Source organism: Pundamilia nyererei, unplaced genomic scaffold (genome assembly GCF_000239375.1).
Source record: "Pundamilia nyererei isolate P.nyererei 1_Seehausen unplaced genomic scaffold, PunNye1.0 scaffold00130, whole genome shotgun sequence".
NCBI classification, from domain to species: domain Eukaryota; kingdom Metazoa; phylum Chordata; class Actinopteri; order Cichliformes; family Cichlidae; genus Pundamilia; species Pundamilia nyererei.
Window position 1 is genome coordinate 1,126,871 of NW_005187531.1, and position 26,767 is coordinate 1,153,637.

Sequence of the window (26,767 nt, forward strand, 5' to 3'; positions counted from 1 at the left end):
TGTGTGTGTGTGTGTGTGTGTGTGTGTGTGTGTGTGTGTGTTGCCATTTACTATTAGCTGAAAATAGTGTGAGGTGATGGAAACATTGCTTTAGTAGAAGAAGCAATAAAATGGTTGGATGTAAAACACTTCACTACAAATAAAACTGTATTATTGGCAAATTCCAGACAAAGCAGCAAAAATAAATATTCCTCCTCAGCGTTACATGGATTAGCATTATTGTGAGCTCATTTTAAACACTTTACATTCTGCTTACAATCAGCTCAGAAACACAGGCCTACATTTTGATTTACTGAAGTATATTAAATATATTTATTTAAAAACAGGTGAATTAAAGGCTTGAGCCTTTGACTTTCAATATCTACAGTAGGATTTGTATTAGAAAAACAGCTGGTTAAACTTGATGCTAATCTGAAAGCGTTTGTGGAATCTGTTTGACACAGGAGGAGTTACCTTCTCCTTCATTGAAGCTTTCTTTACTAACATGGTAAACAAGTTACATATGTTACACATGTTGGCTGTGATGGTCAACAGGAGAAACTCCATTCAACTCAAGTGCAGTGAAAGCAATGTAAGCTTGTCTACTATGCTAGTCTCCCATCCATCACCTGTGATGGAAATAGATGTGTGAGAAGACTTCTGACACAATACTGAGATGAAAGGAGAAAGACCCTGACAGAACACTACTGTTTTATACATATTTCAGACCTGGTTATGTGTGTATGCCGGCGATATGAATGAGGCCCCAGAGGTTTAAAATATGGGTAACTAAAGTTTTTTTTTTTTTTATATAAGATCAAGGATTTGTCCATGTCAAACAAACTGTTGGCTTTCAGTCGTGTTTAGTCATATTTATTCCTGTTTAAAAAATCCATCAGTGAATAAATACTTAGGTCAAATATTTTTGCTCTACAACACCTCGGTAAGAAATAATAAAAACACTGTATTACTGAGCACAGGAAACTTATTAGAGCTTCAATTTAAATGGAATATAAGGACTTGTGCCACTCTGCTAAGAATGAATACAGTAAATACCATTATTCCTCTTACCTGTTACAGATAGATTGCAGGAAAGCGCACCTTACTGCATTTATTAACTTGCCAAAAAAACTCATATCTCCACCTTAAAATTAATAAGACTTGACATTGTTATCTGAGACTCTAAATTCATCAGGAATTTTTTTTTACTGAGGTTACATGTCAATGGAGGCTGAAGGGTAGTTTTGCCTTAATGTCTGTGGTGGTGGCTGTGTTGGTATGCTATATGAATGAGTAGAAATCATTAAAATTCATCTTTCTAAGTTGTAAAAATTAAAACATGAAAAACACATGTTGACAAAAAAAATACATTATATGATTTTAACAACAGCCAGTAGCACTGGCAGCATTGGCTGACTTTTTTCTGGTATTACTCTGAAAAAGCAAGTGGAACTCAGAGATATGAAATGTAATTTCCATATTTAATCATCTGTTTGACTCCTTTACCGAGTGTGAGCTGGTGTGCGAGTGAGTATTTATGGATTCAAATGAAGACTCCTGTCTTCATTTGAATCCAAGTCTAGCTTCAGGGGATTTTTTTTTTATTCCTCTCACCAACTTGTCAGCTACTTGTTGCCATGGTAGCATTATGTCAGAAGAGTGAGTGTGTGTGTGTTTGTTTGTTTTTGTGTATGTTTTATGATGTTGACAGATGAAGCTGTAGGGGTGATGTGCTTATTGATACATAGAGACGTTTCTCCGACACCCACGTGTGAACAAACATCAGTAATGCACATAAAGAATAAATGCAAAATTATGTCATTAAACCTGGGACCAAAATAACAGTGTGACCAGCATTCTGCTTTGACCTTTTAACTAGAGCACTCCACTTTGATTGCCTGCAGTCAGTGAAGTAAAGTAGGATTTGAGGTTTTGGTGACAGATACTGTGTGTTCAAATCTTAGCCAATGTAAAGGCTTAAAATATGCTTAAATCACAGTTGCACTTTAAAGAGTCTTTAAGGGACAGTCCAATATTTCTTTTGGAAAGAATGATACCACTGTTTTATCTTAGCTTCACCAGCAAACACTGAAAAATCATCCCATTTACTGCTTGTTTAAACTTGGCAAACAGCTATACATTTATATTGTGCTTGTTATTCAAGCACTTTACAATTTGATTGTCATACACCCATTAGCACACACACCAAGACTGTGAACCAGGTTATAAGGTGACACCACTGGCAGCCACTAAGTGCGCTCCCTTTAGCTGATTTTAATACACTGGTAGAATGGCTGGAGAATGCGATAATTCCTCAGTGGAGCTGGAGGTAGCTCTGAGGTTTTCAGTCTCCACAGTCTCTTGGTGTAGCATTATACTCGGATACTGAAGGTCATATGTCAATCTATACTTGATGCAGAGATAGATGCTGTTGTGTGTTGGGTTTCTGAGTGGTCAGTGCACAAACAAATTGGGTCACAAATCTCAGCTTGTAAAAAATGGGTTGTTGATTGGTGACTGAATCCCCTTCAGTGGTTTGAAAAATTCAATTTTGTATTATATTGGAAAACAGCAGAGTGAATGTCGCTTCAGCTGTGTCCCCGGGCGACAGCATTAGAGGAAAAAGTAACACAACTGCTTATCGTACATGTGGCATCTTTGGATAGAAAAAAAGCACCTGCCTTCACCCTCCGTATTCAGCTGTTGAAAGAGGGCACAGCGAAACAAGGATCACAGCGATCGATTTCGATCAACGCTCTCTCCGTCACACATATGCTCACACACGCAAGCAGGAATGTAAAGCCAATAGCTGTTTGGTCATGTGTGACAAGTTACAGTTAAACCATCTGCTCTGACCTCGTTAGACTTATTGTCTTTACTGTATACTATACTATACTAAGTATACACATGCTAATGATTATATTTTAGAAAAGAAGCGTCTAGTTATGCAATTTCATTATGCAGAAATGTTAATGCTCACAATAGGTCTTTGCTCAATTGTTATTGGTAAAGATGCATATTTGATGCATTCATCTTTTTTTTTTTTTAAATGGATCAGATTGAAAAGAATGAAGTAAAGTCCCAGTTGTTATTGTAAAACCTATGTAAAATATGATATTTACAGTACTATCTTTTATGGTATTTATCAGCGTTGCAGAAAGCTCAGTAAGTTTAGTCAGCATAATAAATGCATTTAATGAGCGTTTCCCTAGATATGCCTGGAGGAACTGAGTAAATGTCATGGATTTGGATGCACAATAAATTAAAACATTTATTTATGCAGAAACATGTACTTGTGTGTGCCTGAATGCATGACTAGTAATATATAAGTTGCACATAAGAAGTAATGTTTTAACCACTTGCACATATATCTTGTTAATAAATACAAAGGTGCAGTTCAGACATGAACAAAATTAAATAAATGTTGAATATGAAGCAAATGTAGCCAAAGCAGAAAACAGTCATTATACAGGTGGATTTAAATGCGGAGTATGTGTCATGCAGTAGATAAATTCAGAAAATCATTATATACGTACATTCTGACAGGGTCTCATAAATAATAATTTGAGCTGGTGAAAATTAGCATAAAACTCCTTCCCTTAAAAAAGAGGAATGCTGCTTTTGGTTTACCTCATTGGGATTATTCATGTTGCATTTTCACTACAAATGTGTTTTTGTTTAGTTTTTATTTTTAATCTTTATATGTGAAAAATACAGTCTTGTTTAAAAAAAGACATCTCTTCAACCACAGCACATCAATATTAAAATATAGAGTAATTAAAATGCTAGCATAAAGTTTGACTGATGCCAATTGGTTACTGTTGAGTTTGACCGTCTGCTCTGAACTGACTAAAAATTGAAACTGACACAATACATTCTAATTGAATGGACCACTAAACTGTACTGTACACATTACATTACTGTGCAATATACTGAACTGTACATTAAAGGGAAGATTTCTTTTTAGCACAAAGCAGAAGTGGTTTCTTTCTTCTGGGTCCACACATTCAGTGATTAAACTTGTAAGTGGCCTTGTGCCTACTCACAGAACAGGAGTTACATTTAGTAACAACTGTTATTAACTACTGTTTTTGTACAGTTGTTATTCTAGCACTCATTTAAATTGTAATGATTAGCCAAAAATGAAAAATAATACCTTTAACAGTGGTATGAGACCGTTCTCATTCTCAACGCATAACATTACCAACGATTTGTCACGTCTCGAGGCATCCCATAGAAACGTGAAAGGTAACCTGTCGCATCCCTATGAGGAGCACCGGATTGTGGATGGAATCCAACAGAATGACACTTCTGGCGGTAACACATGTTCCAGCTGTTTATTCCAGCCCTAACCCCAACCATAACCTTATCCCTAACCTTAACCACAATCTTAATCGTATTAGATAGTGTTTTCCAAAGCGATTATTGATGAGAAAATAAATATACATCTGTAGATTCATTCCAAATGGTTCTCGTGTTTCCGAACACACAACATACAGACAGGTTGGATGGCCGAAAGTGTAACATATCGACATTTGTCACATGGCGTCGTATGTTACGTTATGGGATAAGAACGTGTTGGTGATATCAGATGATTTGTTTTTTGTCTTTTTTTAGTATTACTTTTTACCTTTATGATATATGAGACCTTGTTGAGTATTTTTACCTTTTAGTTTTGTGACACCACAATGTACAGGTGTAATCCTTGCCTTTCGTGTGAATATTGTCTGGTGGTAACAGTTGTACTTTAATAGCTTTTATGAGCACTAATCCACTTTCTCCATACTGTATACAGGTACCCTAAACCAGCGCAAGTGGGGTAAGAAGTATCCATCCTGTAACAGTCCCAGACAGTCTCCTGTGGACATCGACGAGACATTTACCCAGGTTAGGCTGCAGTACCAGAATCTACAGCTAGAGGGCTGGAACAGCTTGACAGCAGAGTCTACCACCATTCACAACAACGGGAAGACTGGTATGTTGATAGCCCTCTACTGTCCCTTGTGTGCTTTTGTTTGTGTTTGACCCTAATACGTATAATTTCCAGCATCTATCTTTTTACCTTAACCAGTGCTGTTTCTTAATTTTCTTTAAAAAAATATTCTGTCCTGTCCAACGACAAGCCAGTTCATCTCTACTGAACTATTTCACCAGCTTATTAAAGTATTAAAGTAGCGAGCACATGAGGTAGAGATACAATATATGGTCAGTTCAATTTATGGCAATGATTTTGACATACTCGTGGAGCTCGAAATTACAACATCTTAATCTCTGGCTGTGGAAATAAGCTTAACTTTCTAAATACCACAAAAAAAATGATTCACAGTTCTGAGGTTAATGAAGGAGAGCGCAGCTAGGATTTAAAGGAGAACAAGTCAAAGGAAGATGAAGAGAAAGAGACTAAGTAATTGAGAGCGATGCAACTAGAGGGACAGCAGCAGAGGGAGACCGTGTGGAGAAAGAAAGATCGATGCCAAGAGGCAGAGATGAAACTGAGCAAAAGAAAAGAGGCGACAAAAGAGCAAAGGGAAAACGTATAGAGAGGGAAGGCATGAAATGAGGACGATGTGAAGAGACAGGCAGGAGAGGCAACATGTGGAGTGATGTCTGGTCTGATAAACAAATGAAAGCTGGCTGAGCTATCATCACCCTCTTTCCAATACTGCCTGGGCTGTGGGAGTGTGTGCTTCTGTGTGCGCTCTGTATATGTTAATGGTTCCAAAATTAATCCTTTCTTGCTCTGTCTGAGAGGAAATTGCATATTAAACAGATATTCCATTGCTGGCAGGATTTTCATGAGAGAAATGTATAGCCTACAGAGTCTCATTAAAATGTTTTATTATGTTGTGAGATATTTTTCAGCAAAGTAGAAAGTGATATACCAATTGATCTGGTGATCACCAGTATTCAGCTGATGGGCCATGACAGGAACCTAACCAATCAGCCTCAGATGTATCAGATTTTGATCTCATAAGCCCGTGCTTGTGATTGTTCTGCTTGGTAGCAGTATGCTGTGTGAGCACCTAAACCAGTATAACACTGGCATATTGATTCTTCTCTGAGACCGTAATGCTAATGCTAACACTGTAACTAAGTAGGTTCGAGCCCAGCCTTGTGGTGCTTATGACTAAAAAATTGTTATTGTTTTTTTTAAATTGTTGCTGCTCTAGTGCAGCTGAAACTGATTAACAATTCCCTCTCCCACTTAACTAACCAGATCAATATGCTAGAGGTTTAACTGGCTTGATGCTAAACTCGGATTAAAAAGTGTTTCTTTAATTAATGAATTTTTTTAGAAGATAATTTTGAAGAGGTGATTGTGCCAAATTTGATCACATGAAGTTTTTAATTTTTATGAGGTGAGAAGTATGTTTCAGAATTAAAAGTTACTACTGTCTAATCTGTTGCTTAGGCTGTCAAACATTAAAGACATACTTTGAAGTTAGGAGAGACTGAATACATATAAGTAATGAGTCCTGCCTAAACAAGATTGATGATCGGCCTTTTTGGCTTCTGTGAAACTCTTTTAAACTTGTGTTCTATTGTGCATTTTAGTGGCAATCGATGTGGATGGGGAGTTCTTTGTGAGTGGCGGAGGGCTGAGGTCCAGGTTTCGTGTTGGCAGAATCACCTTCCACTGGGGTCGCTGCAATGCAACATCAGATGGGTCTGAACACAGTCTGAATGGAATGAAATACCCTCTGGAGGTAAAGGACGGTGGTGCACAGCATCAGTTTGGCTTTTTTAACCAATAACCTTACACCGTGATAACCTTTGTGTCTCTTATGGATCAGATGCAGATCTATTGTTACAATTCAGAGGAGTTCCAAAGTCTGGATGAAGCTATAGAGAAAGAAGGAAGGGTGGCTGCCTTAGCTGTGCTATTTGAGGTAGGCTGATCTGATAACTGACCTGATCACCTGATAACTAAAGTGTCATTATTAGGGTCCAATCGGTTTCTCCTCAGATACTGTAAATGTAATATTGTCATTGTTTGTCTATGTGATCCTCAATAATAGCTTGTGCTTTTGTCTGCAGATTAGCTTGGATGATAATGAGAACTTAATTCCTGTTGTGGAAGCCATTAACACTGTCAGCAGGTTTGGTAGGTTGAAGCTACAGGACAGTGCATTGCAGCTTGTGAACAATGAACATTAAATATCAAGCTATCAAATCGAGAGATAAACAAAAGCGTATGTTTTAGCAAATATAACCCAAAACACGTAATCAGGGAAAGCAGGCCTAATTTCAATTTTTCACTCAAAGGTACAGTAAATATTTTCTTTTGAGCTCAGATAGAATGTTGTACTCAATATACATCAAATAGTGTGAAATTACTTCTTACAGCAAGTTTTGTGTTCTCAAAAACAATTAATCCATTAAAAGTACATAGGAAGCAGCGCTGCTAGACATCACTGTTCTGCCTTATCATGTTTTATATGTGTGACTAGAGACTGTCCACATATGTAGTATGTCTTATAAATTAAATTTAAAGATCACAAAACTCTTGTGACCATTTAACATATTTTCAAATCAATTAAATTTTATTTATACAGCGCCAAATTACAACAACAGTCGCCTCAAGGCGCTTTATATTGTAAGGTAGACCCTACAATATTTTCATCATCTTTTTCTCATCATGTCTTTCTTTATCTGCCTACTCCACCACTGCTGTTTTTCCCCTCTTATTTCTTAATTTCTACCTCAATCTTCTTTCTCCTCACCAGAAGCATCACCTCCTAGGCTGAAGTCAGGGCTCTAATACATGAAAACATGCATAGAAATGCTCATTTACTCCCAGTATTATTGCTATTAATTATGAGACTGCTTAGACTCCATTCCGTCTCCAGACCAACTCAAAACAAGCCAGATAAGCAGTAACAACAACTAGTTATTAGCTAAAGTTATGCATTAGGCTCGAGCATAATAAAAATCACACTTCCCCTCTGATAAACATTAACCCCAGGTAAATTACATTCTCAAACTGTATAAGAGTTTATTTGTTAAGTGTCCAAATCTAACAATGTTGGATCCGCTTTAAAGAAAGTTTCACTGATAACAGCAACTGATCGAGGCTAACAGCAGCTAACAGCAGCAAAAACAACAGTGCTTACCAACAGAAAAGTTCAGAATATCAACAACTCACCTTAGTGCAGCTGTTATTAAACACAAGTTAGCTTCATTGACTCATCGACTCGTATGGGAGTTCTTTTGCAATCCTTCACAGCCTCAGAATGACTGCAGTCATACATACAGCTGAGGTAAACAGTGCACGACAACCAGAATGAATCTGAGAAAAATTATGAAGGAGTGCTATAAATGACCAGAGAACAACATTTAGGGATATTTTTAAAATGTTAAAGATGTTCTTGCAGCTTGTAGAAAAGATTTGCTATTTGTTGTTTTTTGCAAGGTAAGAGTGGGTCAGTGGAGGCATTCACCTTGAGGTCCTTGCTGCCAAATAACACAGACAAATACTACATCTACAACGGCTCACTGACTTCCCCCCCATGCACTGAAATGGTGGAATGGATTGTCTTTAAGCATGTTGTGCCCATATCGGAAACACAGGTAAGTACGCTGAATCACACACACGCTTACCCCCAAAACTGGCCAAATGTAACACTGAATTATTTATTCAAAAGAAAAAAAAATACTACATAGAATAAAACCATTCAAATATACATTACAGCATTATTTATATAATCATGAAAATGCTGATGCTTCTACATGTTTAAATTTCGGGACCTTTGGTATTTAATTAAGTCAGAAGTAAAGACTCCTACAAACAGCTACAAGCAAGAAATTCAGCTACTGTTATTTATTTTATCACCTGATCAGGTTTGAGATTCGCATACAGAGACAGGTCTGTGTCAGCCTGTCATTTATATATATCTCATTATCTTGTATTGGCGTCCCCTCCAGCACTTGGTGCCCTATGCACAGCACATGATGTGCATGAACAAAACAGCAGAACTGCCTGCAGTTGTGTCTGGTTGTTGTGTGAGGTTGGCATCAGGTCAATTGTCTTTGACATCTCTGCACAAAATAAAACAAAATGCTGCATTGAAGCGATGCAGTGTGACACATTAAGTCAAACTGCACAGAGCAGGGTTTTGTAGCAGGGTAATCCGGTAAACATGGCATCACGGGCTGACGCAGCAGCATTACTACATTTTGATTCTGGACTGACGACGCTTAAGATCCGTGTAATAATCATCACTTTTGCAGCAGAGTAATGGAGAGGGAATGAGGCCTTGCGAATGGTTGCGTGTGTATTGTACATGAATATTTGTGTGTGTTTTGTGAGTGCATGCATGATTGAAACAGTGTGGCAAGGCATGACACAGGCATATTCATGCTAACCAAAAATAGAGCAGCGCTGCCTCTCTGCCTCAGCCTGGCACCAACACAAGCCACTTTAACACACACAGAGAAACACTCAGAAGCATCACTTTTGGTTTATTTCAGCAGCCTGATAGAGATTAGCAGGAAGATGTGCAACATTTTCTCTTTGTTTACCTCTGTGTGTTTTCTGTCTGCCACCAGCTTGAGGTGTTTTGTGAAGTGATGACTATGGAGCAGGCTGGTTATGTGATGCTGACGGATTACCTGCAGAACAACTTCAGAGAGCAGCAGCAGCAGTTTATGGGTCAGGTGTTTGCCTCTTACACTGGAGTCGAGGAGGTGCTCACACCCAGTATGTCATCACAGTCTAAAGGAAAAGTTTGCCATCCATTTATCCATCATATGTGTTTTTTCTGACCTTTTTACAAGTTTTTTTATGATTATTTACTGTGCACACTAATAGTCGCATTTACCAGCGTCTCCAAAAGTAAGACATTGAGATACAATGCTATTCACCCCCATCCCAATACAGCATGCTATAATTTTAAATTGTGAAAAACACCATCCTTATTAGGTTTTAAAGAGTTTGACTCAGAGTCTCTGAAGCTTTTCACCAATCTAATTTATACCAAATTTTGCGTGCGTGGAGGAGAAAATTGGATCACCGCTCAGGGATCAGTATAAGTATTGCATTATTAATCTTATGTTTTTTCACTCCACTAAAAATATTGCCCATCTTCTGCATCCACTATGGTTGTAATGTGGTCCTTCAAGGCTAGCCTGATTATGATCATCAAAAGATACAATTCACCGCACTCTCCATTTTCATAAAGGGGACCTTGAAATAAAGTGGGTCTTTTGGGTTGCCAAGCAGCTCGACTTTGTAATTCAGTGGCCCTGCTTCTCTCAGTGCAGGCAATTTATTTTGCAGCTCTTTTTGAAATTGAAATAACGTTTTCAGAAATTCAGAAAGGCTTTTTTTTGTCCCTGTAACAAATTCATCCACCCATGCACACACGCATACACTCAGCCTTCCAGTTTCAGCAGCTGATTAATATCAAGTTGCCTCAGAAACTCAGAACTCAATGTGAGGAACGTTTATGTGTGCTCATACTTGATGTTTACTTGCAGTTGCTGCTATCATTGCTTTATTTCTCATTCTTTTTTTAAAAATGTTTCTTGCATGCTATTCATACAAATTGTTAGTAACCTGTCTTTCTGTGCACTGCCTCCAGCCTGCAGCTCTGAGCCACAGAATGTTCAGGCTGATGCTCAGAACGACACCACCATCATGGTGACCTGGGAGCGTCCCCGTGCAGTGTATGACACAACCATCGACTGGTACACTGTCACATACCAGAAGTTGCAGGGCCAAGACCAGCGCAAGCAGGAGTACAGGACCGATGGAGACCAGGATGTGGTATGCAAGATCTTCTTATATCTCTCCACAAAATGCTGAAAAACAGCGCCTGGATGTGTAATGTCATGTTGTTTTGTACTATTATCTATTATTATTTTTTTTATTGTCGACTTGTCCATCCATCCATCCATCCATCTTCATCCGCTTTGTCCGGGGCCGGGTCGCGGGGGCAGCAGCCTAAGCAAAGAGGCCCAGACCTCCCTCTCCCCAGCCACCTCCTCCAGCTTGTCCGGGGGAATACCAAGGCGTTCCCAGGCCAGCCGAGAGATATAATCTCTCCAGCGTGTCCTGGGTCTGCCCCGGGGCCTCCTCCCGGTGGGACATGCCTGGAACACCTCACCCAGGAGGCGCCCAGGGGGCATCCTTGTCAGATGCCCGAACCACCTCAGCTGGCTCCTTTCGATGTGGAGCAGCAGCTGCTCTACTCTGAGCCCCTCCCGGATGGCCGAACTTCTCACCCTATCTCTAAGGGAGAGGCCAGCCACCCTTCGGAGGAAGCTCATTTCTGCCGCTTGTATCCACGATCTCGTTCTTTCGGTCACTACCCACAGCTCGTGGCCATAGGTGAGGGTAGGGACGTAGATCGACCGGTAAATTGAGAGCTTCGCTTTTACACTCAGCTCCCTCTTCACCACGACGGACCGGTGCAGCGTCCGCATTACTGCAGCTGCAGCCCCAATCCGTCTGTCGATCTCCGGCTCCCTTCTCCCATCACTCGTGAACAAGACCCCGAGATACTTGAACTCCTCCACTTGTGGCAGGAACTCATCCCCGACCCGGAGTGGGCACTCCACCCTTTTCCGGCTGAGAACCATGGCCTCAGATTTGGAGGTGCTGATCCTCATTCCCGCTGCTTCACACTCGGCTGCGAACCGTTCCAGTGCGAGCTGGAGGCCCTCACCCGATGAAGCCAACAGAACCACATCATCTGCAAAAATCAGAGATGAGATTCTGAGGCCACCAAAGCGAAAGCCCTCCGCCACTTGGCTGCGCCTAGAAATCCTGTCCATAAAAATTATGAACAGAACCGGAGACAAAGGGCAGCCCTGGCGGAGCCCATCACCCACCGGGAACGAGTCCGACTTATTGCCGGCAATGCGAACCAAGCTCTTGCAACGGTTTTATAGGGATCGAATGGCCCGTAGCAATGGGCCAGACACCCCATATTCCCGCAACACCTCCCACAGGACACCCCGAGGGACACGGTCGAATGCCTTCTCCAAGTCCACAAAACACATGTAGACTGGTTGGGCAAACTCCCATGCACCCTCAAGTATCCTGGAGAGGATAAAGAGCTGGTCCAGTGTTCCGCGACCAGGACGAAAACCGCATTGTTCCTCCTGTATCCGAGGTTCGACTAACAGACGAACTCTCCTTTCCAGCACCCTGGCATAGACTTTCCCAGGGAGGCTGAGGAGTGTGATCCCCCTGTAGTTGGAACACACCCTCCGGTCCCCTTTCTTAAAGATGGGGACCACCACCCCGGTCTGCCAGTCCACAGGTACTGCCCCTGATCTCCACGCAACATTGTCGACTTGTAGTTTCATATTTGCTTTAGTGTGATAGTGGTGGTGAATTTAACTTCCTTATACTTAAAGACATCCAGGAGTCATGTGTCATCCATGTGGGTAATTCTGAGAGAGAGTACATGAAAAAAGATGAGTGACTGTGTGTAGAAAGAAGCAAGTGAACAGGCAGATAAATGCAAATAGATACTTAGTAATTGTTAAGAGGGTTAAGTATATCTTTAAGATACTAAAAGTGTCATTGTGACTGCAGATTCATTGTAAAAAGACATTCGGTTCGACTCAAGAGGATTCGCATTGAATTCACTTAGAGCAGGGGTGGGGGAACTCCAGGCCTCAAGGGCCGGTGTCAGGTATTAGATGTGTCCTTGATCCAATACAGCTGATTTAAATGGCTAAATTACCTCCTCAAAGGCTGTGTCCAAATTCAGGGGTAGCATGCTTCGAAGGACCCAACCTATCCACTCCACGTAGGGTAGGGTCCTTCGAAGCATGCTACCCCTGAATTTGGACACAGCCAACATGTCTTGAAGTTCTCCAGAGGCCTGGTAATGGACCCTTTTGAAAGGATCTAACATAAGTCTAACATGTAAATTTGCAGGGTGCCATCATCTCCAACCTGCTGGCCAACAGCAGCTATGTGGTCCAGGTGGTGGCTGTTTGCACCAATGGACTCAGAGGACGATGGAGCGACCAGATAATCGTGGACATGCCATTGGAAGACCCAGGTACAAAGACACACAAGCATGCTCCTGGTGAGAGCACATTTTTACATGCTAACTCTTTCTTTCTTTCTTTCTTTCTTTCTTTCTTTCTTTCTTTCTTTCTTTCTTTCTTCCCTCCTTCCTTCCTTCCTTCCTTCCTTTCTTCCTTCCTTCCTTCTTCTTTTAGAAAGCGATTCTGACCCTGAAGCTATCACAAAGGATTTGGAAGGAAACAGGGAGGTAAGCTTGTCTGAGCTATCTGTGTTTTCAGTTGACCACATAATTGAGCTGAATTTTGTGCAATTATTTTGCAGTGCTGACTTTTGACCTGTCGGCAATAAAATCAGTGCATCTAATTATTATGCAGATTAATGTAATTATGTTTGTAGAGGCTGTGAGAGCTTTATAAAAGGTTGTGAGGGACTTTTTGAGGGACATGTTGAGTTGGGATTACCAGAAAAAACAGTAATCCTACTGTAATTTTTCACTCTTTTCAGGAGGAAGAGGTGAAATTGTAAAACTCCTTCATTTTTTTGTTTCTAATTTCCTATAAACACAGTATACACATGACATACCTGTTTTTTATTCCTCTTTTAAGCTTTCGTCCATAGTCAGATGGGAGAAGCCAGTGAAGCAGAATCCGATGCATTTAGCTTCAGAGGACAACAGCCCAGTGGAGGAGATTCCACTGGAGCAGACCAGAGTTTACCAGAACCAACCTTCATATCATGAGAACCAGCCCACAGACCGAACCCAAGCCAGCCAGAACATTCCAGTCCAAGAAGGCACCACTCCAACCCCGAAGACACCCACCGAGGCCCCAGTTTCTCAGAATGTCAGAAAGAAACAGGGTAAAAAATCACATGATGTGGATCAGAACTGGATTGAAGGTGACCAGATGATGAACCAGCCTTTCACTAATGCAGGCTTTGAGGGCAATAGCGCAATATGGGTTACCACTGAGCTAACCGAACAACCAGGCTTCCTATTTCCAGTTGTTCGGACAACCTCTCTGCCAGCAATTCGCCGGCAAATCACAGAAGAGGCATCGCTGTCAGTGCTGCCACATGAGGTAGTTGCTCATACCGCAATTTACTTTGATTTTTTCACTTTAAAACTTTTAATTTGAACAAACATAAAGACTCACTGTTACTTGCAGCAACAATTTTTTTCATTCAACCTAATTCAGTTCTTCATCTGTTCTTTTATCCACTGTATCTTTTGCTCGCAGACAAGAGATCAAGGCCCACCACACCAAGCCAGTGGAAATAGCCTCCCTTCTGCTTCACCAGAGCTCTACACAACTCCTATGGAGGATATCCACATCACAGATGTCTTCTATGAAGACACAGTCAACAACTCTCCACAGGAAATCACCACCTCCCCTCCAACGACGCCTGCCTCTGCAGTGCCAGGTCAGATCAGAGAATAAGTGCTTTTCTTGTTTCTTTCTGTTTGTTTCTGCTATTGCAGCTTGTCACGCAGAGCGAGGAGGGAGTTTAATCTAACAGGTACAAACAGAAGATTAAGTCCGCTGGGCACTTGCCAAGTGGTGTAAATCTTTTACTGTTTAGTTTCAGTTTGAAACTGTTTGTCTACATTTAAAATGAACTAAACCTGAAATTATAATCACTGTAGAACATTTAGACCTTCTGGAACATCGTTTCGGCACAACGTGTCTTATGAGACATATTGAGAATGAGACAGGTTCAGTTTACACCATCTTTTCTTATTTATCATTTTGTCCGTTATATAGTGGACGAAGCCTTCCCGCCGCCCTCTGAAGATGACGATGCCCCTGTAAATGAGCCCCTGCCAAAAACGCTACCCTCCTCATCTCTCTGGATCACAGAAAAGACGGCGACCCCCAGCAACACACTTGCCGATTCAGTTTACAAGTCCTTCACTACCTCCTCTCTCCTCAGAGTGCTGATGCATACGACTCAGCCCATGTTCAATGGTGAGATGTAACAACTTCTCTAGGAATCAATCAAACACACCATTAGACAAAATAAAACACCAAAACTGATCTCCAGGTCTTAATAAAAGCAGTTGTGAATTGTCATATTGATGAATTTTAATGCATAGGAACATGATTAAGTTCTTCTGTGGTGGAAAGCTGGATTTAAGTGTGGTGGTTGTTTGCTTTTCTCCTCTAATGGCCTGTGACTGTGTAGCTAATCACTGCTGCGCTCTCTGATCAGTTGTTTAGTGACATGATGTGGATAATGTGGTGGTGGTAATTATGATGGCCAGGAAAATTATGTTGGCTTTGATGATTAGAGTGATGATCAGCAGCTTCCTTTCTTGCTTTGGTTTTTGGTCCGGAAATTAAATATGTTTGACTCTTGCAAATCTTTCAGCACATACCTCAAGAAGGTCAAGTTTTTTCCTTGCTCAATGTAATCTACTTGAATCCACTCGAGCTTGGTGATTATCGTCTGCTTTGGGACTCCTTCTCTGTGTCTGAATTCTTTCTGCGCCTCAACAGCGCACTCTGGTGGTTGTTCTTTTCCTCTGTCCTCTTTAAAGAATGAAGGCTTTGCTTCATCTCCAGGGTGCCTCATCTGCTAGTACCCTTTATGGAGAATTTTCGCACACTCAATGAAGAACAGTTCTTTCCTTTTCTTCCATCTTTGCTGGCTTGAGAAACACAAAATGAAAGGAGATATTTCTGTAAGCTTTCTGTCTTGGATTTTTTTTTTTTGACTTTGCAATATTTTGCAGCAAATACAGCCACGTCGACGGTTGAAGACTCGACCATTGATGCCTCGTCTGGCTTCAAAAACACTCAAAAGGGAATTATCATCAACCCTGCACTTGCAACAGTCTCTGAATGGGCATTTTCTGCTGAAGGAGATTTATCCAGTGTAATCCCTCCATTACAGACACCCTTCAGCAAAGACCCTGCCATCTTCCATCTATTTCCTGCCCTCCATGAAAACAGGAAAAGTGGTGTTATCGTTCATCATAATGACAAGTCCTCTGAAGAGCCCACTTTTGTTCCTTTGCAGACTGATGTAGAAAACCCTCAATTCTCTACCACGTCTTCACATGATCAATTATTTGCCACTTATTCCCTTCCTAATTCTGGTTGGAGTACCATAAACCCATCAAAAACAAACACTGCTGATGGAGAAAAAAACAAGTCTCCTCATTCTCAAAGTGATAGCAAGATAGGAGAAATGGAAGCCAGGGCGGATAAACAAATTGATAACTACAATGTCAGTGCAATAACATTTTTCTTTAATTCCAAAAGTCTGGATTTGTCAGAAAGTTCAGCAGAAGACAGTGGATCAGGCTCTGGCCTTGGCAGCAATGGCTTCAATGAGGAAATCAATGAAGCTGCTGCAGTAAAAACTGAATTTTCAGTGTTTGACATTTCAACTATTAGCTTCGAGGACAAAAGTAGATCAGCAGTAACTAAGATGGTCACTGATAATGACAGATCAGTGATCAATGAAAGAGATGTAACAAAAAGCAAAAACTATGAGAATGAAAAAGAGTCAAAGAATGAGATACGGGAGAATGAAAGTGAGCTAAACAGAAAGGAAGGAGAAAATATAAGAGAAAGGGGAGTAAGAAATGAGAGTTTAAGAAATATTGAGGAGATGCTGAAAGAAAAAAAGATAGTGGTAAGTGTATTAGGAACGACAATATATGGTGATAGCGGAAGTGGAGCTGAGGATGTCAGTGGCTCTGGGGAGCATGATGGGCTTGACTTTAGAGAAAATCTAAAGGTACTTAATAACAGTAAAAAGGGTTTTAGAACTGTAGGTGACAATAATGCCAAAGGTCTTAAAGGCAATTTTTCAAAAAGTGAAAAAGCAGAGTCCATACTATTTGACCACAGTGAAGAACAAGTCCATGGTGACAGAATTTATAAACACAATCAAAACAAAAGCCTTATAGGTCCATTTTTAGGGGTTGAATCTACTTTTGAGAATAAAGAATACATAAAAGGAGGTACTAAAGAGGGCAAAGAAGGCATAGCTGAAGACAGTGTGCACGAGTTCTCCAGTGTAGATGGGTTATTGTTTGATGGTGCAAGTAACCCTGAGTTGGGACCTCTTGTTCCTCTGGTCAGACTGACGGACACCGACAAGGCAACGGAGGAGCAACTGGAAGGTAAATACTGTAGTATTTGACACAGCCCTGGCTGTTTGTTATGGAATGTGACATGCATACAAGTCCAATTTCAGCTAACTAGGTTTGAGGTCTCCAAAAGTTGATTCTGTTCATCTGGACGTAGCGTTTTCAGTGGGAGAAACGTTTCGGCAGTCATCCAAGTAACTTCTTCAGTCTCAGCTGACTGCAGGTTTCCCCAACCTTATAAACAGTACATTTGCATAATGACTGAAACCAGCCCACTGAAGGAACGATGGGCTGGGAGGTCAGCCCATTGTTTGAGGTTTGAGATGGTGCACTTCTCTTAATTTAACCTTGATCAGAGTCAATAATCAAGTAGAATACAGAAGCAATATTACTGGTGGGGACACGGACAGTTAAATCTGGATCAACTGACTATGCGTTATGTGGTAAGATTGCAGACAGCACATTACAATGTTTGACAACTGGTTCTGGCTTGGTCTGAATCTTTAGCAGGTGAAGATCCAGAGCTTTTTCTCAGGAGTTCGAGGAGAACATTGCACTTCTCTGTGGCAAGACAGGAAATCTGATTGATAGTATATTCAGCTCTCTTAATACATCCATGGTAGGAAACAGTTTGAGAACATGTTAGATATGTCATCTTAGAAGATGATAACAGACTTCTGATGGTAGGAAAAGCACTGGTGATTTGAGACAAGCTTTGTTAACAGCTCCTCTTAAATGGAATATAGTCAATCCCACCTTTATAAGTATGATTACTTATGTCCAAAAGTGGGCATTAGATCCACACTTAATTCCAAACCAGTTGTTTTTCACAGGAACCTTTGGGGAACAGTTTGAAATTCTTATGTAAAGTTTTTTTTGTGCTCTTAACTGTTGCTCTGTGTTGTAAATAATAGCAATTTAAATTCATAGTTCATTCTTGACTTTCAAACGTGTCTTCTACTCTCTTACAGAGCGAAGCAACAGCAGCCACGAGTCTCGGGTCGGACTTGTTGAGGGTGTGGACAGAGAGAAGAGGACAGTCATTCCTCTGGCTGTCGTATCCACTCTCACCATCCTTTGTCTGCTGGTACTAGTGGGAATACTCATCTACTGGAGGTACGTGCCAACTTAAACATACTGTGCCTGTCTGTATAGTTTGCACCCTTGCACTTTACTTCAGATTTTATGTCTGTGTGTATGTCACAGAAACTGTTTCCAGGCAGCTAATTTCTACCCAGATGACACATCGCCTAAAGTTGTATCTGCTCCATCTACACCCCTGCTGTTGGCCACAGGTGACATGCTCAAAGGATCCCCTAGTAGTCTTATTGTAACTGTTAGGCTGAGGTGACCAGGATGTAGTTAATATTCAGTCTTGTGTTCCAGATGGTCACGAGCCGCTGACAGTGAAGCAGTTTGTGAAGCATGTCATGGAGCTCCAGACCACCAACACTTTCTCCAAGGAATTTGAGGTCGGTGACATTTCCAGTCACAGTGTTTGAGTTCAGAAGAAGATATTTTTGTTTTTAAAAAAAACCTAGTGAGTTACAGTATGTTTGCGCTTTTAGGAGACTTACAAAAAATTTTCTTGTTTTTGGATTTGTACAAAAACGTAACCAGCATATAAATAGATCACCTAGCTCTGGTCCATGTGTATAAGTATTTCATTTGTCATAGCCCCTTAATGCTCTTCCATATCTCTATTAACATCACGTTCTTTAGGCAGATCATTTAGCATGGCGTTGATGTGTAACGCCCATGTGCAACATCAACATGCAGGAAGGTTTTGGTACTAACCATGACCGTGCAGCTTTCTTCTCACACCAGACTCTAAATTTAAACCTGTTGACCTGAAAACTGGACTTTACAACTGAAAGACAGGTTGTCAATGCTAGGCCAGCTACTTGCAAACTACCTGTTGACTTTCAGGCTTTTAAAATCTCCATTTTAGCTTGTTTAGAATGTGAAGAAAGAGATATTAGTCTTATATGGAGTATTGACATATCTGAATGTTGGTTAATGGTTTGAGAGAAACACATGGATTAATTTCAACAGGTACATTTGCATGGCATTAGTCACCCCTGTTTCCTAGCATGAACCTCCTAAGAAACACACACAGATAGGATTAGATAAAGTTTACTTCTCCCTTATTACTGCCAGGGGGACTTACATTTGCTTACTTTCTCTATATCATTACATTAAAACTAGCCTGATTTATAATTATACTTGTAAAATAACAAAACATGGTTTACATAGTAGCAGGTTTAAAGTCCACAGCTCAGATGGGAGCTGTGGACTTTAAACACACCTCTCTGTGTGTATCTGAACCCCTATATCCTGTACCTGCACTGACTCCCTGTCTGTCTGTCTGTCCATCATCTTGGTCCCCTATCCCACTCTCCTCTCATCTCCACCATCGCCGTGCTTTCTGCATCCTCACCACCCTCCATTAGATTGTCAAAGAGTCCTATGAGGTAAGACACCAACCATCCCTCTCCTGTTGCAGAGCTGTTGTTGTTTTCTTGGCCTGATTTTTACAAGTGTAACTGCAACTGTAAAAAATCTAAAATTTACATTTTAAAATTTTGCGTTCCATATTGATGTTTTAATTGGGAAGAAAATGTATTTTTCTTTTACTGCACTCACCATGTTTTACACACAATAATATGGTCTCCTGTGCGAGTTAAACACACTTCTAATAAAAGCAATGGAAGTCAGTAAAAATGGCAGAAATACAGAGAAATATACGAGTAACTTTGATTACCCATCCGCCAGTTCTAGCAACCTGTATCCTTTGACTGTATGGGTACAATGCACAGAGAAAGAAACAGGCAAATAAACTATATTCACCAAAAACTGAAGGATAGACTTGTTCGAAGGACTACTAGCACACTTAACTAGACAGTAATCCATGTTGTTTGTTAGATGGCTGCATTCAATCACTCCAAAGGCACAAACACAGAAAGGAATGCTACGTCCATGTCTCAAGCTAGCTAAGGTGTGGCCTAGCAGTTGGCTAATGGCTATAGCCACCTATGTTTAAACCTTGAAAAAGTTTAACAAGGTGAACTGTAAATTAATTCTGGTACAATTCATACAAGAGTTTCATACAATTCAATACAGGTGACCGGGCGTTTGCAGTTGTAGCGCCGAAAATGTGGAATGATTTACCTCTCCACATTAGAGAGGCCCCGACCGTCAATCTTTTAAAATCCCATCTTCAACATGTTTTTACTCACTTTTAACACCGCATGAGAGTTACCTGTTTATCTACTTACTCATCTGTTACCAGGTATTTTTTATTTGTTATTGATGTTATGTGTTACTGTGTAATATTTTTTTTTATCATTGTAAATTACTTTGGCCAACATTTTGTTTTTATTAAATGTGCTGTATAAAAAAAAATAAAGTAAAAGTACAATTCATAAAGTCATAAAAGGTGTAGCAGCTATAGAGACCAAAATTATTTTGTCTGCCAAGATGTAAACATGCTTAATTTTAAGTGGCTACTCCAGGAAGCTCTTCGAGGTTGCTGCTTGTTGGGACTGGCTGTTAATAGTCGCCTTTCGCTCCCAGAGCTTGCAATATGAGGCTTAAATATGGGGTCATCATCACAGAATGAAAACATTTGTATTATGGCGACTTGTCCAATCCCATGGGGTGATTTTATTTCTTGTTCTCTTAAATCTATACACAGCTCCTCCTCTCATTTGATTACATTTTATTTGTATGGCAGCAAGTCACGACAAGAGGTGCTCAAGGTGCTTTGTATTATAAGACCCTACAGCAACCCCAACAATCAGAAGACCCTGTATGCGCAAGCACTTGGAAGCAGTGAGAAGGAAAAACTCCCTTTTAATAAGAAGAAATCTCCAGCAACACCAGGCTCAGGGAGGGGCGGCCATCTGCTATTGGGTGCGAGGGGAGGGAGACGGGACAAAAGGCACACTGTAGAGAGACAGAAATTGATTTGATATGATTCAGTTGTGCTTATTTCTTGTTATTTCCTATAGTAGCTTCTCTATATACCTGACCTTCACATTGTAATGTGGCAAATGAAGAGAACGCAAACCTCCCTGCTTGTAAGAAAAACAGCCTCATTGTGTTCATCTGAGTAATTACTTCATTCTTATTAGTATTGGATTGTGTGTTTCAGGAGGTGCAGGCATGCACAGTGGACATGGGCATTACTACAGACAGCTCTAATCACCCTGACAACAAAAACAAGAACCGATACATCAACATACTGGCCTGTATGTCATCCTTCACTGTTCACTGCATCGCTGTTCAACTTTTAACTGTGTAAGCCAGCAGGAATGTTGCTAATGACTCTTTTTACTTGTCTCAGACGACCACAGTAGAGTTAAGCTCTCTAACAGTTTGGACAGAGATGGGACATGCGGGGACTACATCAACGCTAACTTTGTTGATGTAAGTAAAGGTCCTTTTACGTGTACACACCAGGCTGCCGCAAACCAACTGATGTTTCCTTTTGCAGGGTTATGAGCGGACGAGGGCATACATTGCAGCTCAGGGGCCTCTAAAATCAGGCAGGGAGGACTTTTGGAGGATGATCTGGCAGCAGAATATTGGAGTTATTGTCATGATCACCAATCTGAAGGAGAAGGGACGGGTAGGAGCTCAAACACAAGCCTCACCGCAGACATAAGTGCAGTTTTATCTGATATCATTCACACTGACCCCAGGCAGCTGATTTCTTTTTAGTTTGTGTCTTCCATCTCTTGTCATGAGCAGACACCAGCTGATTCACTTCAGGTATTTCATTTAGTTTCACTGCAGTCTGACAGCTGAAAAACTGCAGAATGGACACTAGTGCAATCTGGCTTTGTTATACACTTGAGGACTTTCCTTTTGACATGTTTTCCTTGCGGTTTCAGATGTATTAGGCCTAAAATTAAACTACATCCACAGAATTTTTCTCCCTTTCTACAGACAAAATGTGATCAGTACTGGCCAGAGGAGAACCAGGAAGAGTATGGGTCTTATCAGGTGACACTGAAAAACACCAAGACACTTGCTTACTACACACTCCGGACGTTCACTGTCAGGGATACTGCAAATAAGGTAAGCCCTTCTCTCTATGCAGCGATAGTCCAAAGTGGCTTTGTGGTTAGGTTTCTCATACCCACTTCGATCCTCTAGGTATCTCAAAGGAGAGTTGAACACACAGTCCTCCATTACCATTACACCCAGTGGCCGGACATGGGCGTCCCAGAATACACTCTGCCCGTCCTCTCCTTCATCAGAGCGTCCTCCAGGGCCCGCACGCAGGAGATGGGACCTGTGTTGGTACATTGCAGGTAGAGTGTGTGTGGAATGATTTATTGCTCTTTAAGACTTACCACAATTTGATGGTGTGTGTACTGCTAACATGTGATGCATGTGTCTGTCACAGCGCCGGTGTGGGAAGGACAGGAACCTACATTGTGATAGACAGCATGCTGCAGCAGATCCAGGATCAAGGGACAGTGAACGTTCTTGGCTTCCTGAAACATGTCCGCACACAGAGGAATTTCCTTGTTCAGACAGAGGTAAGAGGGTGATACAGCTGTGGGAATTCACCTTTCCTTTTGTGGGGGCAATCCCAGAAATGTAATATCAATTTAAACATTTGCAAAGAAGGAAATAGTGGCTAGATTAAGGGTAATTTTAGCCGGTGTAATGAGGTCTGTACGGACTTACTCAACAACCACGTCACTGTGCAGATGGAGGCATTTGTCGATCTGTGTGTAAGCTCACTGCATGCTCCTTTTTCTTTTGGAGGATGAAGACGGAACGAGAAAAATATAGCCCCACACATTATTATTATTATTATTATATTAATACGCCGTATTCTCTTACAGCACATTTTTTGACAAACTGGGACTTGATTTCTGCTGCTGAGCTTTTTCAATATAATTTTTGTACTTTTCGCGCCTCGAAGCCTCAAAGTCATTGCTAGTTCCATTTTATTCAAGCACAGGCAAACTAGGCCACTTATATAAAGACAGTCTAGATGACTAAACAGCAGCAAGGGCCAGAGGAAACACATTCATATCAGATTTCTTTCTTGTAAAAATGTAACTTGTGGCGTTTAAAAGTGTTTCACTAGCGTTCACAAAGACATACCTTACTAAAACCAGGAAGTCATTTTTTTGCTGTCTTCTAGGAGCAGTACATATTCATCCACGATGCCCTGGTTGAAGCTATTTTGAGCCGGGACACCTTGGTGACCTCTGACCTCCTTCACAATTACGTCTCTGACCTGCTGACCCCTGGTGCCACAGGCAGGACACGTATGGATAAACAATTCAAGGTACAGCATGCTTCCTTTTTCGCCCACCAACCTGTAATGAATCATTTGTGACGTTCCTGCCATGTGAATGTAACCAAATGTTTTTATTTTTGTGTTTCAGTTAATTAGTCAGCGTCAGGCGAAGCACGCAGACTACAGCACTGCCCTGAAAGATGGCAACGCTGAGAGGAACAGAGCCAGAGCTCTAATGCCTGGTAAGCAGATCTGGATTACTCACTGGGCAAAACCGGCAACTCCCAGCAATATGTTGCAGATAATTTCTGGAAATTTCAGTCCATACATAGCACACAATAAACCAGAAAGAAAGGCAGAGTTCAGAGTTCAAATATGACATGATATTTCGATGCAAATTATAACGTGATGTTTAGAATCCCCATAGTTAATCACTGTATGCCTGTATTGTCAGTGCAAACAGTGGCATTAAGAAAGAGTTTTGAATAGCTCTATACAAAGTTATGACTTTGACCTTTAGATCAATGCGTTGACCTAGAAGAAGAGGTCAGAGGTTAAATGTGATATTTCGGTTCAAGATTATGACGACAAGTTACCTGATGCCTCATGATTTCTTCCACAGCTTGCTCAATAATCCCTTATGGTTACTTTAATTAACTATAATGATGAACTTAAATGCAGGATTATTGTTTTTTGTCTTATTTTGGGGGCATTTTCTCTCTAACCTGGTTCTTCATGTCTCTGTGAAGTGGAGAGATCAAGAGTCACTCTGACTGCTTCAGAATCAAACTCCACAGGCTACATCAATGCATCCTACGTGATGGTAAGACCACTGGAAATTGCAAATGTTTTCCAGTCTCGAAAACCTCGAAATCAGCTGGTGGAGAAATATTGCTGCTCGTATTTTCACAGGGACATCACTACACTAAGGAGTTCATAGTGAGCCAGACTCCTCTGAGCAGCACGGTGGCAGATTTCTGGAGAATGATCTGGGAACACAATGCACAGATTGTAGTCTGTCTGCCAGACTCAAACAGCCAGGTATAAAACACACACATACTCCATGTAGAACTTATAGATACCTATACATATAGATATATCTATATAAAACTACACACACATAAACATGTTTCCTGTTTATCTCAGAGAGACGAAGAGTGTCGTGCGTACTGGCCCAGTAAAGACCAGCCCCTGAGCATTGATGGCTTCACTGTGTCATACTCCAGGGAGGAGCACATGTGTCTGTCTAATGATGAGAGACTTTTAGTGCAGGACTTCACAGTCCAGTCTCCACAGGTAACACGCGATAAAAAAGAATATTTTACATCAATCAAAATGTTTTAATACAGTCTGAGACTTTAAAACTGTTTTTGCATCTAGAACAATTATGTGCTGGAAGTGCGTCAGTACAGCACCACCTGCTGGCCCAACCCAGACAGTCCGATCCGAAACAGCTTTGATCTCATTAACAGAGTCAGAGAACAGAGCACGCACACACAGGGACTGGTGATCGTACATGATCCGTGAGTATGAGTCAGACTCCTTTTAAGGACATAAAACTGTTTAAATCCGTCTAATGTTCTTAATGTTTTTTTTGTGGATGTGTAGTTTGGGAGGTGCTACGTCAGGACTGTTTTGTGCCCTCACGACCCTGTCCAATCAGCTAGAGGAGGAGGGATCAGTAGATGTCTACCAAGTGGCACGGATGACCAACCTCATGAGGCCTGGGGTATTTAATGATATAGTAAGTACTGGAATGTTTCCTTTTAATTCTCATCTACCAGCATAATTTAGAAAAAATAAATAAAATCAAATACATTGCACCAAATCACAACAACAGTCCTGTCAAGGTGCTTTATATTGTGAGGTAAAGACTCTACCGTAATACAGAGAAAACTCCAACAATCAGAGAACCTCTTATGAGTAAGCACTTTGGCAAAAGCAGGAAGGAAAAACACACTTTTAACAGGAAGAAACTTGCGGTCACCGGACCAGGCCGTAACTATATGCATTATCAAAAAGGAACGTGTTAAGCCTAATAAAAAAGTAGGGAGGGTGTTCGTCTGGCCAAACTGGAAGCTGGTTCACAGAAACAGGGGCCTGAAAGCTGAAGACTCTGCCTCCCATTCTACTTTTAAATACCCAAGTAAGCCCACAGTCTGAGAGCTAAGTGCTCTATTAGGGTGATGTGATGCTATGGGGTCTTTAAAATAAGAGAGGACCTAATTATTCAAGAGTTTGTATATGATGGGAAGGAATTCAAATTTGATTCTGGAGTTAACAGGAAGTGTGCTCTCTCTTTCTCGTCCCTGTCAGTACTCTTACTGCAGCATTTTGGATCAACTGAAGGTTTCAGGGGGGTTTGTTTTGTTTATTTAGGACAATCTGATAATAATGAATCACAACTGTCCAGCCTAGAAGTAATAAATGGATGAGACAGGTAACAAGTGCAAGCTTTTACCAGTGTTCTGCCTCTTTACTCCCTACAGGAGCAGTACCAGTATCTGTACAGAGCGGTGTTGAGCCTGGTGAGCAGTCAGGAGGACCAGAGAGCTCTGCAGAATCCAGAGACCAACGGATCTGTACCGCTGGGCCAGACCAACATCGCAGAAAGCCTGGAGTCGCTCATGTAGACATCCACACAAAAATGCGCGTGAAAGAGAAAATAAATCACACGAGCGCACATTTGAGATTACGAGGAGAAAAGAGTAGGTCTGCTGATCATGCTAATACTTTCATTTACCACAAATTCAAAAATCATTATTTATAAGATCATTTTTCAAAACAGAACAATCTAATGAAATGACATTTAATCTAAAAGACCTCTGGTCTAAAGTCTTTTCCCTTTCAATCACTTATTATGAAGAAACTTCTTACTCTGCCCGACAAGTGATGATGAAACACCTGAAAGCATCCCTTTTGTTATGTTAGCATGCACAGCAGACAAGGCTACCAGATGAGAGAAAAAGGTACCCTTCTGCTTCTAAGGGACCCTTTATAAGTGAACAACAAACAAAACCCTGCATCATTTATAACAATACATTATTATTTTATTTTTAATCATCATTTAAAGCATTAGTTGGAATTAGGTCCTGAGTTCAAGTCCATCAGGCCGGGGTCTTTCTGTGTGGAGTTTGCATGGCCTCTCCGGGTACTTTGGCTTCCTCCCACAGTCCAAAGACATGCAGTTAGTGGGGTAAGGCTAATTCGAAACTCTAAATTGCCCATAGGTGTGAATGGTTGTCTGTGTTAGCCCTGCGACAGACTGGTGACCTGTCAGGGTGTGCCCTGCCTCTCGCCCTAAGACAGCTGGGACAGGCTCCAACTCCCCTGCGACCCTGAAAGGATAAGTTGAAGAGAATGGATGGATAGTTGGAATTAGGTGATAGTGGTAAGAAAGTCTCCATGTCTGTACCTGACACTGGTC

The 26,767-nt window shown here is 41.0% G+C and overlaps 1 protein-coding gene across 3 annotated transcripts in view; it reads left to right on the top strand.

The window, feature by feature from the left end:
* ptprz1b (protein tyrosine phosphatase receptor type Z1b) overlaps positions 1-26,496 on the top strand; it is a 68,889-nt gene extending 42,393 nt beyond the window's left edge. The window contains exons 3-32 of one of the 3 annotated variants that reach the window (XM_005743320.1): positions 4,775-4,954; positions 6,535-6,686; positions 6,774-6,869; positions 7,018-7,084; positions 8,393-8,550; positions 9,529-9,679; positions 10,563-10,747; positions 12,875-13,001; positions 13,165-13,217; positions 13,576-14,049; positions 14,209-14,392; positions 14,734-14,937; positions 18,044-18,188; positions 18,279-18,367; positions 18,459-18,544; positions 19,526-19,546; positions 21,229-21,325; positions 21,421-21,503; positions 21,571-21,705; positions 22,026-22,157; positions 22,236-22,393; positions 22,489-22,624; positions 23,242-23,388; positions 23,489-23,582; positions 24,090-24,163; positions 24,253-24,381; positions 24,487-24,636; positions 24,721-24,863; positions 24,949-25,084; positions 25,830-26,496. In XM_005743320.1, the coding sequence (XP_005743377.1) occupies positions 4,775-4,954; positions 6,535-6,686; positions 6,774-6,869; positions 7,018-7,084; positions 8,393-8,550; positions 9,529-9,679; positions 10,563-10,747; positions 12,875-13,001; positions 13,165-13,217; positions 13,576-14,049; positions 14,209-14,392; positions 14,734-14,937; positions 18,044-18,188; positions 18,279-18,367; positions 18,459-18,544; positions 19,526-19,546; positions 21,229-21,325; positions 21,421-21,503; positions 21,571-21,705; positions 22,026-22,157; positions 22,236-22,393; positions 22,489-22,624; positions 23,242-23,388; positions 23,489-23,582; positions 24,090-24,163; positions 24,253-24,381; positions 24,487-24,636; positions 24,721-24,863; positions 24,949-25,084; positions 25,830-25,973 (4,130 nt within the window). In that variant the 3' untranslated portion in view covers positions 25,974-26,496. Of the gene's footprint in view, positions 1-4,774; positions 4,955-6,534; positions 6,687-6,773; positions 6,870-7,017; positions 7,085-8,392; positions 8,551-9,528; positions 9,680-10,562; positions 10,748-12,874; positions 13,002-13,164; positions 13,218-13,575; positions 14,050-14,208; positions 14,393-14,733; positions 14,938-15,704; positions 17,189-18,043; positions 18,189-18,278; positions 18,368-18,458; positions 18,545-19,525; positions 19,547-21,228; positions 21,326-21,420; positions 21,504-21,570; positions 21,706-22,025; positions 22,158-22,235; positions 22,394-22,488; positions 22,625-23,241; positions 23,389-23,488; positions 23,583-24,089; positions 24,164-24,252; positions 24,382-24,486; positions 24,637-24,720; positions 24,864-24,948; positions 25,085-25,829 lie in introns of those variants that run through there. The other 2 variants (XM_005743321.1, XM_005743322.1) reach the window with 2 other exon arrangements.
* The last annotated feature ends 271 nt before the right edge of the window (positions 26,497-26,767 follow it).